A 14941-nucleotide genomic window follows, 5' to 3' on the forward strand; every position below is an offset into this window, starting at 1 on the left:
TGAACATGATTATTCAATCACCATGTTTAGAAATGATGACTAGATCACCATCTTCAACTTAACATGGCTGACGTGGCTATTTATGCAAATATAAATTTGCTCAAGCCATTTGTGAAAAAAAAGATTTGAAGGAGCTAAATGCAAAAAACCCTATAGGTTTATCAATAATAATCTTAAATATTTATTATTTATTCAGAAACCCACATGGAAAACAAAGGGTCATTTCTATTGAAGTTTTTTGGAGTCAATCGTGTAATAATAATTTCGATGCTAAACATAAAAATACACACTAAATAATCTGTTTTTAACCTCAATACAACTAAATCCGCGAAGGATTATGTTAACTAGTATAATAATTTTTACTCTTTTCAGGGTGTTATATGTAAAATGTCAATAATATATGTATTGGTTTTAGGGTTATGGAAATCAAGCCCTAATACCTTGTTCCCCCAATTCTCTGTTTACCATCATGGTATCAGAGCCATATCTCCATTGAAGAAAAAAAAAGAAAACGGGAGATGAGAGGAACACTCGATAGTTCCCAATCGCGTTCTTGTTAACGATCGGGGCCTCCACGACCAGGATCTCTAGCCACCATCGTTCCACGATAAAATAAAAACAGCAGGGCGATTTGGTGACAGCGGCTATCTCTTCTCCACAGGCCACGACCATTATTATCATCCCAATTGAGACATGTCTGAGGACTCGGAAGTGAGTGGAAGCAAGACCACTGCCACTCGTAGTGAGCCAAAGATGGTTGCGTCGGTGACGGATAGTCCCTCTCTTCAGATCAGTCCGATAAAACTTGATGGTCACAATTATCTCGCTTGGTCTCGATCCTGTTTGTTGTTTATTAAGGCCCGAGGCCTTCAAGACTATATAACAGGTACAAAGAAGAGGCCAGCAGATGAGGATCCTCTCATAAACCAATGGGAGTCAGAGAATTCCCTTGTGATGTCGTGGCTTCTAAATTCTATGCAATCAGCAATAGGTTGTGGTTACTTATTCCTTGATTCTGCTTACAAGATCTGGACAGCTGCTGCTCAAACATACTCTAAAGTTGGCAATGATGCTCTTGTGTATGAAATTAGGAAGAAAATACATGAGACTAAGCAAGAGGAAATGACCGTGGCGCAGTAGTTTGCTGAACTCAGCAGTTTATGGCAAGAGCTAGACTACTATCAAGATTTTCATGCTGAATGTCCAGAAGATACAACCAAGTTCCAGAAATTGATGGAAAAAGAAAGAATCTATGATTTTTTAGCAGGCCTTCAACCTGAATTTGATCCAATCAGGGTTCAAGTGCTTGGAAGAGATCCTTTCCCTTCGCTACGAGAGGCGTATGCATATGTACAACGAGAAGAAAGCAGAAGGAATGTGATGGTACATCAAATTACTCCCGATAAATCAGCATTGCTTACAAACCTTTCTTTGAGGAGCGTAACAGGAAATCAGAGCAAAGTAGGTGCTCCGGGAGTGGTCGATAAGGACCAGCTTATGTGCGATCATTGTGGGAGGACAAGACACACTCGCGAGACATGCTGGAAACTTCATGGACGGCCTACTAGAGGACGAGGAAAAGGTGGATTAGGGAGAGGATCTGGAAGAAGGCAAGCATATCAATCCGAATTGATGGAGTCTTATTCTCAAGAGGGAACTCCATTAGGATCTGACAACTTCTCTCAGGAAGATTTGCAAACACTTAGGAAATTGATGTCCAAACTTGATTCTAGTTCTAGTTCCTCTAAAACTACAATTGCCTCTGCATCTAATTTTGCTCTTTCAGGTATGTCCATTAGTGCTTTACATTCCGTTAGGAATAATATTTCTCCTTGGATCATTGATTCTGGTGCTTCTGATCATATGACGGGTGTGTCAAATCATTTTTTATCATACTTTCCTTCTTCAGGCAAAGAAAAAGTTCGTATTGCCGATGGTTCTTTTTCGTCTGTTTCTGGCAAAGGTTCTATAGCTTGCACTTCCGATCTAACTTTGTCTTCAGTTCTTCATGTTCCTAGTTTTCCTAATAATCTATTGTCTATCAGTGCTATAACTAGGGATCTTAATTGTAAAGTCACTTTCTTTCCATCCCATTGTGTTTTTCAGGATCTGGAGACGGGGAGAACGATTGGCTTTGGTAAAGTGCATGATGGGCTTTATCTCCTAGAGGAAGAGTCAGAAAGAGTATTTGCGCATCATTCCGCTCATCAGACTGAAGTGACGTCGACTTGTCAAGAGATATTCCAATGGCATCTTCGACTTGGTCACCCTTCTTTTCAAATAATGGAGAAAATGTTTCCTCAGTTATTTCAGAAGTGTAATCCTGAACTTCTTACATGTGATGCTTGTGAGCTTGCAAAGCATACGCGTGTTACTTATTCAATTAGTGATAATAAAAGCACTTCTCCTTTTGAAATTGTTCATTCAGATGTGTGGGGTCCTACTAGGGCGGCATCTATTTCTGGATATAGATGGTTTGTTACTTTCATTGATGATTACAGTCGTACAACTTTGGTGTATCTAATGCACAACAAGAATGAAGTGTTTTCTTGTTTCAAACTATTTCATAAGATGGTAGAGAACCAATTTAGTACTAAGATCAAAATTTTCCGATCTGATAATGGTAAAGAGTATATTGAGAATGCATTTCAAAATTACCTACATGATCTTGGAGTCTTACATCAAACTAGTTGTGTTAACACCCCAGCACAAAATGTAGTGGAGAGAAAAAATCGGCGTTTACTTGAGGTTGCTCGTTCGTTGCTATTTTCCATGAATGTACCAAAAAATTACTGGGGTGATGCTATTTTGTCGGCAGCGTACTTGATTAATCGAGTGCCACTGCGGGCAATCAACTTCAAAACCCCTCTTGAAAAATTGTTGGGTACTACTTATTATACTGTCCTTCCGAAAGTATTTGGGTGTATTTGTTTTGTGCATGATCACCGAAGGACGAATGATAAGCTTGATCCTCGGGCTATGAAATGCATTTTTATTAGGTACTCTACTACACAAAAAGGGTATAAATACTATCATCCATCTTCAAGGAAGACGTTTATCACAATGGATGTAACATTTAGGGAACATGAGGCGTACTATTCACGTCCATCTTCTGAGGGGGAAAATCAATCTGTGAAAGAACAGATGAATGTATGTACAACTGATGTGCCAAAATGGACTTCGATGCTTAAGTTTCCTCAAGCAGAAGAGGAAGAAAGAGAAAGATGATGAGTCTCAACAAGTTGAAGAGGAAAATAAGAAAAATAATGCAGAAGAGGAATTTGAACAGCTGCAAGAATTGGAAGACAATGAAGGGAACAAAGAAAAAGATAGAGTTGAGGGGGAGGATAGAGTTGAGGGGGAGAAAGTACGACAACATGCTGAGGAGACGAATGTTGGCGAATGGCAAGTGTACACAAGAAAAAGGAGAAATAAAGCCATCTTGCACTCTCCATCTAGCCAAGAGTTATCTCCGGATCTAGTTCCTTCTTCTCAACTTCAAAACCACTGTAAGTCTTTAACAAACGTGCATCCTATCAACTCTATTCCTGATGATCTCAATGTTCCTATTGCTCTTAGAAAAGGTGTTAGAAATCGTTCTAAACATCCAATCTCTGATTTTATTTCATATGCTTCAATGTCTCCTTCATATAGAGTCTTTTTGTCATCTTTATCTTCTGTTTATGTTCCACAAAATTGGAAAGAGGCAATTGTAGATCCCAAATTGAAGGAAGCGATGCTTGAGGAGATAAAGGCTTTGGAAAAAAATAGAACTTGGGAGCTTGTCAACCTACCAGTTGGAAAAAATATAGTAGGATGTAAATGGGTTTTTTCAGTGAAGTTTAAAGTAGATGGATCTATTGAGAGATACAAAGCCAGACTTGTTGCAAAAGGATTTACACAAACTTACGGAATTGATTATCAGGAAACTTTCGCTCATGTGGCAAAATTGAACTCTATTCGCATTCTTTTGTCGTGTGCTGCCAACTTAAGTTGGGACCTACAACAGTTTGATGTGAAGAATGCTTTCTTACACGGTGACCTAAAAGAAGAGGTGTATATGGAGCTTCCGATGGGGTTCTCCTCAGAAAAGACAGTTGGAAAAGTGTGCAAGCTAAGAAAAGCTTTATACGGCTTGAAACAATCACCAAGAGCTTGGTTTGACAGATTTAGTAAGGCATTGCTGCAATTTGAGTATAAACAGAGCAATGCAGATCACACTATGTTCAAAAAAAGGTGTAATGAAAAAATTACTATCCTAATTGTTTATGTTGATGACATAGTGGTAACAGGAAACAATTCAGAGGAAATAAGAAAGCTTAGAGATTATCTCGCAAAAAATTTTGAAATAAAAGACCTAGGAAAGTTGCGATATTTTCTTGGTATTGAAGTGGCAAGATCAGATAAGGGTATATTCATATCACAACGAAAATATGTTTTAGATCTACTCCAGGAAACAGGTATGCTTGGATGTCGACCTATAAATTCACCAATTGAGCCAAATCATCGCTTGAAAGCTGAAGTAGGAGAAGTGGTTGATAAGGAGAGATATCAAAGGTTGGTTGGAAAATTGATTTACTTGTCCCACACTCGGCCAGACATAGCATATGCTGTGAGCGTAGTGAGTCAGTATATGCATGATCCTAGAAAATCACACTTGGAGGCAGTTAAAGTTCATATTCCAACGAATCACACGTAGAGATATTGATAACACACATAGAGTTAATGGTATTTCATAACTAATAGATTGAGCAGCAGGTCGTAGACCACCTAAAAAGGAATATTTATTTTGAGGTACCTAAAATCAGCTCCAGGAAGAGGGCTTCTATTTCTAAACCATGGTCACCTGAAGATCGAGGCATTCAGTGATGCAGATTGGGCCGGCTCTCTAGATGATCGGAGATCTACATCGGGTTTTTGCACACTTGTAGGAGGTAACTTAGTCACCTGGAGAAGCAAGAAGCAAACAGTTGTTGCCAGATCAAGCGCAGAGGCAGAATATAGAGCAATGGCACAAGGCACTTGCGAGTTGCTTTGGATAAAAAAATTTGTGGGAGTTGGGGCTACAGCATACTACACCACTAATGTTGTATTGTGACAACACGGCAGCTATTAACATTGCACATAATCCAGTACAACATGATAGGACAAAACATGTTGAAGTTGATAGAAATTTTATTAAAGAAAAGCTGGACAAAGGGGTCATCTGCATTCCATTTGTTAGGTCACAGAACCAACTAGCAGATATTTTAACTAAAGGATTGGGGAGTATGACATTCAATTCTATTATATACAAGATGGGCATGAGAAATATCTATGCACCATCTTGAGGGGGAGTGTTAACTAGTATAATAATTTTTACTCTTTTCAGGGTGTTATATGTAAAATGTCAATAATATATGTATTGGTTTTAGGGTTATGGAAATCAAGCCCTAATACCTTGTTCCCCCAATTCTCTGTTTACCATCAGATTAGATATAAACATATAATCAAGACACGAAGAATCACATGCCAAATACCAAAAAATACAACTCTGAAAGAAGGATACCAAAAAGCTGGCGCAGAAATATCACATAACACATGGTTTTGAATGAACAGAAACCAGTAATAAGAAGCTAAAATAGGATGTGAAAATTTAGGAATATAAGAAGGTCTCTCGCGCGCAATCCTTGTATTTGTATCTCTACTGTATCTTTATCACTTCACAGTTTTTTGTATCCGAGCATAGTCCTGCAGAAATTTTTCAAAGGAAAAAAATGAGTCCAAAATCAGTAAGCTAAGATGGAAAAAGAAAAAGAATGCAAATAGTATTTTTCTACGTATTCCGATTACTAATTGCAAAGTGTTTCGTCATTTTTTTCATAAGTGGATGCAAAAAAACAAATAGCGTAATAGCGCACTATGCACATGAGCATTTTTCTCTCTGAGAAGAGGAAAAGAAGTTCTGCTGATTCGCCAAACTTTTCATACAGAACCTAAAAATGCACCACGTGCTATGCGAAAGTGAGTTAAACAAATGTAGAGGTACCAATTCCTGCCCTTATATTCTAGCTACAGTATAAGCGGCAAAACATTTCTGATTGGGCCTCTCCTACTGACAAGGAGATGTACAATCCGATTAAGTACATATTCTGCATCCAACAAAAGGGAGGTAATTTCGGCTAGTCTCCATAGTTATATTAATCAGCTGAAATTTTTCTCTCAGGAGATCTAGCTTGAACCCAGATCTTCTAAAAGAATCCAAAATGATAGCCATAAATAGGCATGGAGTTAGTCGTTGCTCTCCCGCGTAAAGAGTCCACGATTAATTTACGTATCATGAACATTATTGAATGTGGGTTCGGCAGTGAGAATGTAATTAACCACCGTTCAGCGAGCATCATTCCACAAATCATCCGCATTTTCTCAACCTCTGATAGGGAAACTTTTTCACATTGAATATCAAATTGTACATGTAAGTAGGGACAGCGTACCTCGCCGTCGTCGTCATCATCACCCTTCTTGAGGCGCGTAGTTCCACCCTCTCGGCTGATGGGCAACTTCATGTTCCCGAAAGGAGTGTCCACATCAATATTTCCTTTTATGGTATAACCAGTACCCCTCCCCCTAAGCATATCCCAAAGAGCGGATCCGAAGTCCTTCGGCTTGAAAGAAATCGGAAGCTGCATTGAAGTAATTCCACGCTTCGCAAGTTTCGTGGATTGAGTGAGCTCGGCAGATCCAATGCTCACGTCTGTGAGCCAAATCTGATAATCCAGTGCATTGAGTCCCAAGTCGAAGTCATTTTTGTTATCCAATTTCAAATGGAGGTTGGCAGTCGTTTCCTCGAACGAGAATTTTTCAAACTTTATCTTTTCAACATCAACATCTGGCTTATAAGGCACGGGAATCTCACCGGTCTTCTCTAGAGGCAAGGTGAGCCTTCCGAGAATAGGCACATCCACAATGAGAGCAACCCTTATCTTATAGGGGATGATGCTTCCGGGCTCGATATCTTTGTATGTGCTCTTGATATCGTCATAGATAAGTACTACAGGTATCTTGACGGTCTCTGAACCATGAGCATGTATTGTTCCCGCGTCAGGGATTAAACCCGACACGAGTTTACGTCCGTCACTTTCAATTAAGTAGTCTATGTCTACGAGAGGGATCGGGACAGGATTGGGGTTTGTAATCAGAACATCGACAACGATCTCAGCCTTCTCTAGATTGATGTGGGGAATGTGGACACCGGTGACATCTGCAGTTGGCTTTCCGAACCCTATCGCCCCCTCGATCTTCTCGCCAATGTCCTGAATAAAATCTTTAACCTTCTCCATGAAACCACCCTTCTCTTCTTCCTTGTCTTCCTCCTTGTTCTCTCTATCTACTCTTACTTCCTTTATCTCTGGGTTGTCGGAGGATGCCATGCCTAAAAATACCCGATGGCACGTGTTAGAAACAAGAATAAAAGAAACAATTCCTAGAAAATCATAATAAAATTTCCATTCCAGAACACAAACAACTGCAATGCGCTGCTTATAATTTTTAGAAAAGCTAGATTCCTAGAAAACATATGAACAAGCAAATAATACCAACTATACTACATAACAATTCTTTCTTTATCTTCGTACTAGAATGGCATAGTTACATGCTTCCTCAAATGGAGAACACCTTTTCCTATGAACGAAACAATAACCTCATGAGCAAATTAAATAATGCATCAGATCAGGCCGCTATATGATCCCAAGACATGTATTTATAAAAATAAAGGGACAAATCGAGAACTGACCAAGTAGCATAGAAAAAACATAGCAGTAGAATATGGAACATTTAAGTTAAAAAAAAAAGAAAAAGAGAGAGAACTAGTGACATAAATTTTCACTTTAACTTGACCACAATTACAATTTACCAGAAATCCGTTTATACGAGAACGAAAGGATGTCAGACTACCAAGAACCAGCATTCTGAAACTGTCATCCGTACTAAAACTGTGTTGGAGCATACTAGGAATGTTTTGGTTCAGTGTAGGGTAATTCTTTTTCGAGACCAAGACATTTGCATAAGCAATTATGAGAACAAACCAAACCGAAACTAATATGCAAACCAAGGTGAACCATTCTAAATTGTATTGAGAATTTGTTCAGCTAAAAGAACTAGCAAAAAATTAAACCGAGGAAGTAATATCTGAATTGAATAGAATCAAATTAAATCTGACTTGGATTAGTCAGGTAAAACCAGTTGCTAAGAGCAATTTTTCGACTTTTAAGTCGTAGTATTTCTCCTTTAGTGGATTTATTGCAACAATCCATTCATACAACATGCATGACTTCTCCTTTAGCGGATTTATTGCAACAATCCATTCATACAACATGCATGACTTTTATATCTAATCATGCCATGAAATTGCTGTAATGTGACATATTTATACTGTATTTATTTTGACAAATATTGTGCCATTGATACATATCTTTCTTAATGAACAATCAAACTGTGAAAACCACTATGCCCAATTTAAGTTGCCAAATAACAATATGGTAGCAGTATACAGATCACACATCAACTAACAGTGCATTTAGAAAATAGGGATGACACTCCATTAGTCCTTTGGATGAGAAATGAATTATTATTGGGAATATAAGGACCGGGGGCTCTAATAATAATAACTGGACTTAAGCATTTTGAGCTAACAAGTTACTAGTATTATAGGTGGGACGTTACAATTGGTATGCGAAATTTAAAATGCTTGATTTGGACAAAATATAGAGACTTTTTTTTAAAATCAAGCTTGTTGAAATTAGGGATGTCAACTGGTCGGATTCAGGGCGGGTTTTCAAAAACCCAAACCCAAACCCGGCTACTAAACCCGAACTACAACCCAAATCCGACGGATTTTAAAAATCCATATCCAAACCCGAACCCGGCCAAAAATTCGAAACCCGAACCCAAACCCGAAACAATTATTTTTCTTTACCATATTTGAGAACATAATACATTAAATCAAAGTTTTAAAATACAAAGTCAAATATAACATCAAACATTTATATATAGTATATAATGTAAAATTAATTCGGATTTGGGTTCAGGTCGGGTACAAACAAAATCTATACCGAGTCCAAATCCCTTAGGATTTTATCTTTTATACATGTATCCGAAACTACATTAATTTAGCATCGAATAAACCTACCCCATTCAAGTTTGGATTCAGATAAAAGTTCGAATATCTATACCAATTGACATCTCTAGTTAAAATCTATAATTGGAAAGCTAAACTTGCCAAAATTTCATTTGTAAAAATAGGTATATATTTTGTCACGTGTGTGCGATGCCAGCAGATGAGATTTAGATAGCTAAATAATGCGGTAAACAATTTATTGTCTTCTATATTATACTAGTTACAGTTATTTTAGTATCGTGATATAGAAAACAGTGAACCATTTGGCGGTAAATGATTCCCCACTTTCTTTAAACTCCGCTAACGTGGCGCTGCTTTTAGGTCTATTTTTATAAATAAAATTTTCACAAGCCTATATCTAAATACTTAAATTTTGACTACCCTTCTTTTGAGAAAAGCTCCAGAATATTCCACCAAAAAAAAGGTTATTATAAGCACAGGTAGAAAAAATAAAAAATAAAAACTTTTAAAAGTTCTGAAACCCATTTCAAAAGATACCGCAACGTTGGGTATTAAAATCAAAATTTTTAAAGCCCGTGAGCTAAATATCCATCAGGTAAAATTGTACGGGACTTTTCTGAATTATGTTCCATTTTGATTCGACGATCCTTTCTCAAAAAAGATCATATCGGTTTTAAAAATTTTAATTTTACTATTTAATATTTTAATTTATTTTATTTGAGCAGTACGAAGGATCAAGTAACATATATTCAGATTAAATTTTCTACGGAACGAGCTATTAAATGATTCAACACAGGAAATGGAAAGAGGGGATACCGAAATTAAAACTTTTTTACTTCAAATCATAATAAATAAAAAATATAATAGGTGAGAGATCAATGGGCCACAATTCACAAACGCATCAAATAAAACACAAAAACAAATCAAACGGTTCATAAATTGTAGCTTAGAATCACCAAAAAACAACTAAAAATCAAAGAATTAAGACACGAAAAGAGGATAAAAGAATTCAGATCGCGACGGGAGTACGAAGCTGGGATCATCCTCTTTAATTGATCGAAGTAAAAATTTTTGGGGAAAAAAAATGGGGTAATCGAATCAAAGAGGAGATGAGGGGGAAGAGGATTTGAGATCGTACCTTTCGAAATTCGATCCAAAAAAGCGAACGATTTTGATCGGGATCGGAGGATATTAGCGGAGCGAGAGGGGTCGTCGGCCTTGTAATTAGTATTTGGTAAAAATGTACAGAGACCCCCTCAAGAATAGGAAAATTTGAAAAAATGATCTAAAATCTTTTTTTTGAATAAGACCTTGGTTTTTATAATAAAGTAATTTAAGTCAAAAATATAAATTTCTAAAAGTTTTATTAATTCATTGTTAATTTCATCAATTTTAATAAATTTAATTATTTTTTAGCAAATAAAACTAAATTTAGAGTCACTAAATTTGATGAAATTTTTTTAACTTTACGAAGTATAAAAACTATAAATACTAAAATAAAAAAAATTAGAAGTTTAGAGGATCTCAATCGAAAGAAATAGTTGAGGGTGCTCAGAATTACCTACCGTTTAGGGTTCTCCATCGATTAAAAAATATACTCAAATTTAATAATGAAAAAGGTATTCGTTGATGTAAACCAAATGAATTAGAAAATAGTATCAAAATTATAACTATTTGGTCACTGATTAAAATAAAAAAAAATTTTAGAAGTTTAGAGTATCTTTAGTATTTTTTTCATATTTCCATACAAATTATTATGGTATGTAAATCACAATAATTATTTATAATATAATTTTTACAATTTGACCCAAAAAAATATAGAGAAATATATTTTTACATAGGCGTCAATACCTAGTAAATTTTTATTCCGGGTATTAAAGTGGAGCGGTCTATTTTCAAATATTTTATAGCTAAGGGTCCCAATGCAATTTTCACCTTATCCTTACAAATTAGATAATGAGAGCCTTTAATGTGATACATAACTGTAAGATGTCGGCAGATACGAATAAAAATTTGATGACACGAATCTCAAAGCAGCATAACGAGCGGTTGGGGGGCCTAGAGGTGGGGTGGAGGATCTCAATGTGAGACCATCCTATTCGTCAACTGATGTCAACATATCGGATTCGGGCCGGATTTTCAAAAATCCCTAATCCAAAATTCGAAACCGACGTATTTTAAGAATTCATATTCAAATTCGAATCCGATAAAAAATTTGAAAGTCGAACCAGAAACAATTATTTCTCTTTTCAATATTTTAAAATATTTTATATTAAATTTAAAATTTTAAAATATAAATTCAAATATAACATCAGATTTTATATACATATTATATATTATGTAAAATAAAATCGGATTTGGGTCGGGTTCGGGTATAGGTCGGGCACAATCAAAATTTATATTTGAATCCATATCCGTTGGATTTTTATTTTTGATATCCATATCCGAATACATATCCGTTTAGTACCGAATAAATCCGTTGCGTTCGGATTCGGATTCGAATAAAATTTCGGATATCCGTATCCATTGACATCCCTACTTGTGTTCGGCTCATTTATTAACGTGTCGAACGCGAGCTGAATTTTTCGATTCAATACTTAACTAACCGGCTCATGTTTGATTTGTTTATTAAACGAGGCGAACACGAGCCGGCCCTAACTCGCTCGTGTTAAGCTCATTGACACCTCTAAGTAGTACGACATGGCAATTTGTCACATACTTTTTCATTTTGTGACATATATGAAAGGAGAAAGAAATAGAATCTTCTCCTATTTTTGCTTTTCTTTTTCTTATAGTGGCCAAACAGCTACATGCATGCCTAGACCAAGTATCTTATCTTCTTCATAATTTCTTCTTTGCTGCATGTCATCCTAAAGTATAAGGGATGATAAAGAGGGATCAAACACTGGCCACTGAAAAAGCATAATGAAGGATTCAAGAAAGGTGCATTATTTAAGGCTCTTTTTGGTTTTTGAAATAAACCAAAGACAACAAAAATTATTCTTGTTATTCCCCCAAATAGTGTAAAAAAAATAACAATAGCTATTCTGGTCAAACTGAATAATTCTAGACAATTCAAAAATAATTTAGAAACAACTATTCCATCTTCTAAGAGGAATAAAACTATTCTCATACTATACTATCTTAGTAATTGTTGTACAGTGATAAAAAAAATTATGTTTATACTATATATATTATTTTTAGATATATTAAAATATCTTATAATAACAATATAATAAGAATATAACATTAAAATATCTTCTTCTTCTTATTATTATTATGAGTACTGCAACAACTACTAGTGTTACTATTATGTTATATTATATTATATTATATTATATTATATTATATTTATCTTTATTATTTTTATAAATTTATATTATATGTTATTCTATAATATATCATATTATATAAAATAAAATACTATATAATGTAATAAATAAATTATATATATAATGTTGTAAAATATATCATCTTTAATTATTTATTTATATTATTTTGAAGTATTTTTTATACATTACTATTGAAGTATTTTATAAAATAATACGATTATAATATTATTTTATATAATATTTTAATTTTTTATATTTNTTAATATTTAAAATTGAGTGGACAATTCAAAATATGAAACTAATTTTTAATTTGAACCAGATTCAAACTTACAATTAATTTAAATTTTAAATTTATAGATTAAATTCAAAATTCTTGATTGAATTTATATTTTAACTTAATTTCTAAATAAAAAATCTAGAATTAAAAATTTAATTTCTAATTTTAAATTAGTATTTGTAATTAAAAATTAAAGCCAGAAACTAAATTTAATTTTAAATAAAAAATATAAAATATAATTGAGATATTTTCATAGAGTGTATTTTCTCACCTGGATTCATAAAGTGCATTTTTTCAATTTAGGCCGGATTGAAAAAAAGAGGTGATTAAGAAAATTTTTATTCACCCAAAAATCGGAATCAAAATGGAATTCTCGTATACCAAACATCTACAAATAAATTCTCCATTTCGACTTTGATTTTTGGATAAAAAAAGGGCGAACCCAATGTAAAACTATCTCCTTAGCGAGGAATTCTACACGGTCACACTTGCACCTGCCACGACGTAAAGTTAGTAGTTAATTTTAGAAAAAACTTTTTAAGTATCATCCATGATATTTTGCACTTTTTTATTATAATTTAAAATATACCACTTCAGTACCTGTAATTTTATTTTTACTATTTTTGTTATTTTCTATGTTAATTTTTTCGTTAAATTAGTGACAAAGTTAAAACTATATAATATTATTAAAGTGAAAATTCGGTAAACCACATAGTACTAAAGTGAATATTCGATGGTGGGATATGTGAAGTGTTTTGTATATGATTTAATAGAGGATTAAATTGAGGTACCGACGAAAAGAAAAAAATAAAATCACGAAATATTAAAATGATACACTTTACACTATAGGATACTAGAGTGAAAAAATGTGAAACCACATGGGTGGTATTTTAAGTTTACTCTTAATTTTATGATTTGGATCCAGTTGGACTCTAGTTTGGTAACGAGCTTTAAAAATTACTTAAGTTTATATTTGGGAAAAAATTAAAGAATTAAAAAGTATTTTTATTTTTTTTGTTATGCAATAAAATTGCACTGATGAGTGTCACTAGAAGAGAATGTATTTACACTTCTAAATTTTTTTTTACCATTGTAAAATATAAAATTAAATATTTTAGAAAATGCATAATCAAACTAGATCGATGTGGCAAGGGTCATCTTCTGTTTTTTGAGATAATTTTGTACATGAAATTCGCAATGTGATATATTTTTGGAATAATTTCCTCAATACCGTTCTAAAAAAAAATATAAAAAAATAAATAAAATAAAAAATAAAAAAAATTATTATTATTATTTATCATATTTAGAAATTATTTGATTTCATGTGAAACTAGTTCGAAGATCTAAAATATTATAATAATAAATTTTAATTAATATTTTTATCTTGTTATATCATCATAACTTCTAANGTTATTAGTAATAAAATTATTTAATAAAAGCATATTGTCAATGATTAGAAAAAAATATTAAAATTACTTAAATAAATCAATAAAATAATAAAAATATAAAATAATAGAGAAGATATTATTTTGTGCACCAGGTGTATGAGAAAAATTGAAAACCTAATACACAATACCTTCTTAAAACCCCAGAAATTCTATAATTCTATAAATTCTATATTTTTTTATATAGTTTAGATTAGATTGCGTGTATTGGATTAGATTTTGATTTTACAATATTAATCATTAAAAAATAGATTTGATGTAGGTAATTTATCAGTAGACCGGGTGTAGGCAATAAGTTTTCATTGTTAAGAAGGGAAAGTTAGGACAAAATTTTACGCACCAGGTGTATCAGTAAATTTTATACACTTCATTCTTAAAACCCCATTATAAAAATTTAAGCCGTGATAATTTTTTAAATATAGACATTTTATGTAGAGTAAATCATATCATAACTATTACAAAATTTTGTATTTTTATTTTGAATTTATTATATAATAATAAGTATTTGTGTTTTCATATCATTCACATATGGGTATGCGTATTCGATCCAGACTCAATCTGTACTCGATTTGGAGCAGGTAGTATACAAATAATCACTATCCAGACCTGCTCAATTGAATCCGATTGGTACATTAATATAACTTAAGTATCCAGATCCAAACTGTTCCGAAGTTGAATAGATAAGGTATGTGTTTTTTCTACCCATTTTTTAGGATATGAGTATAGTATATTACCTATACAAATCCGATATGATCCATATACATCTCTATTG

General features: G+C 33.6%; 1 protein-coding gene across 1 annotated transcript; it reads right to left on the minus strand.

The window, feature by feature from the left end:
* Positions 5453-10372, minus strand: LOC109711874. The gene is made up of 3 exons (XM_020235216.1): positions 10254-10372; positions 6474-7411; positions 5453-5730 (listed from the first exon to the last, which is right to left on the minus strand). The coding sequence occupies exons 2-3, from the start codon at positions 7407-7409 to the stop codon at positions 5698-5700; spliced, it is 969 nt and encodes a 322-aa protein (XP_020090805.1). The 5' UTR covers positions 7410-7411; positions 10254-10372; the 3' UTR covers positions 5453-5697.

Source organism: Ananas comosus, linkage group 1 (assembly GCF_001540865.1).
Source record: "Ananas comosus cultivar F153 linkage group 1, ASM154086v1, whole genome shotgun sequence".
NCBI lineage: Eukaryota > Viridiplantae > Streptophyta > Magnoliopsida > Poales > Bromeliaceae > Ananas > Ananas comosus.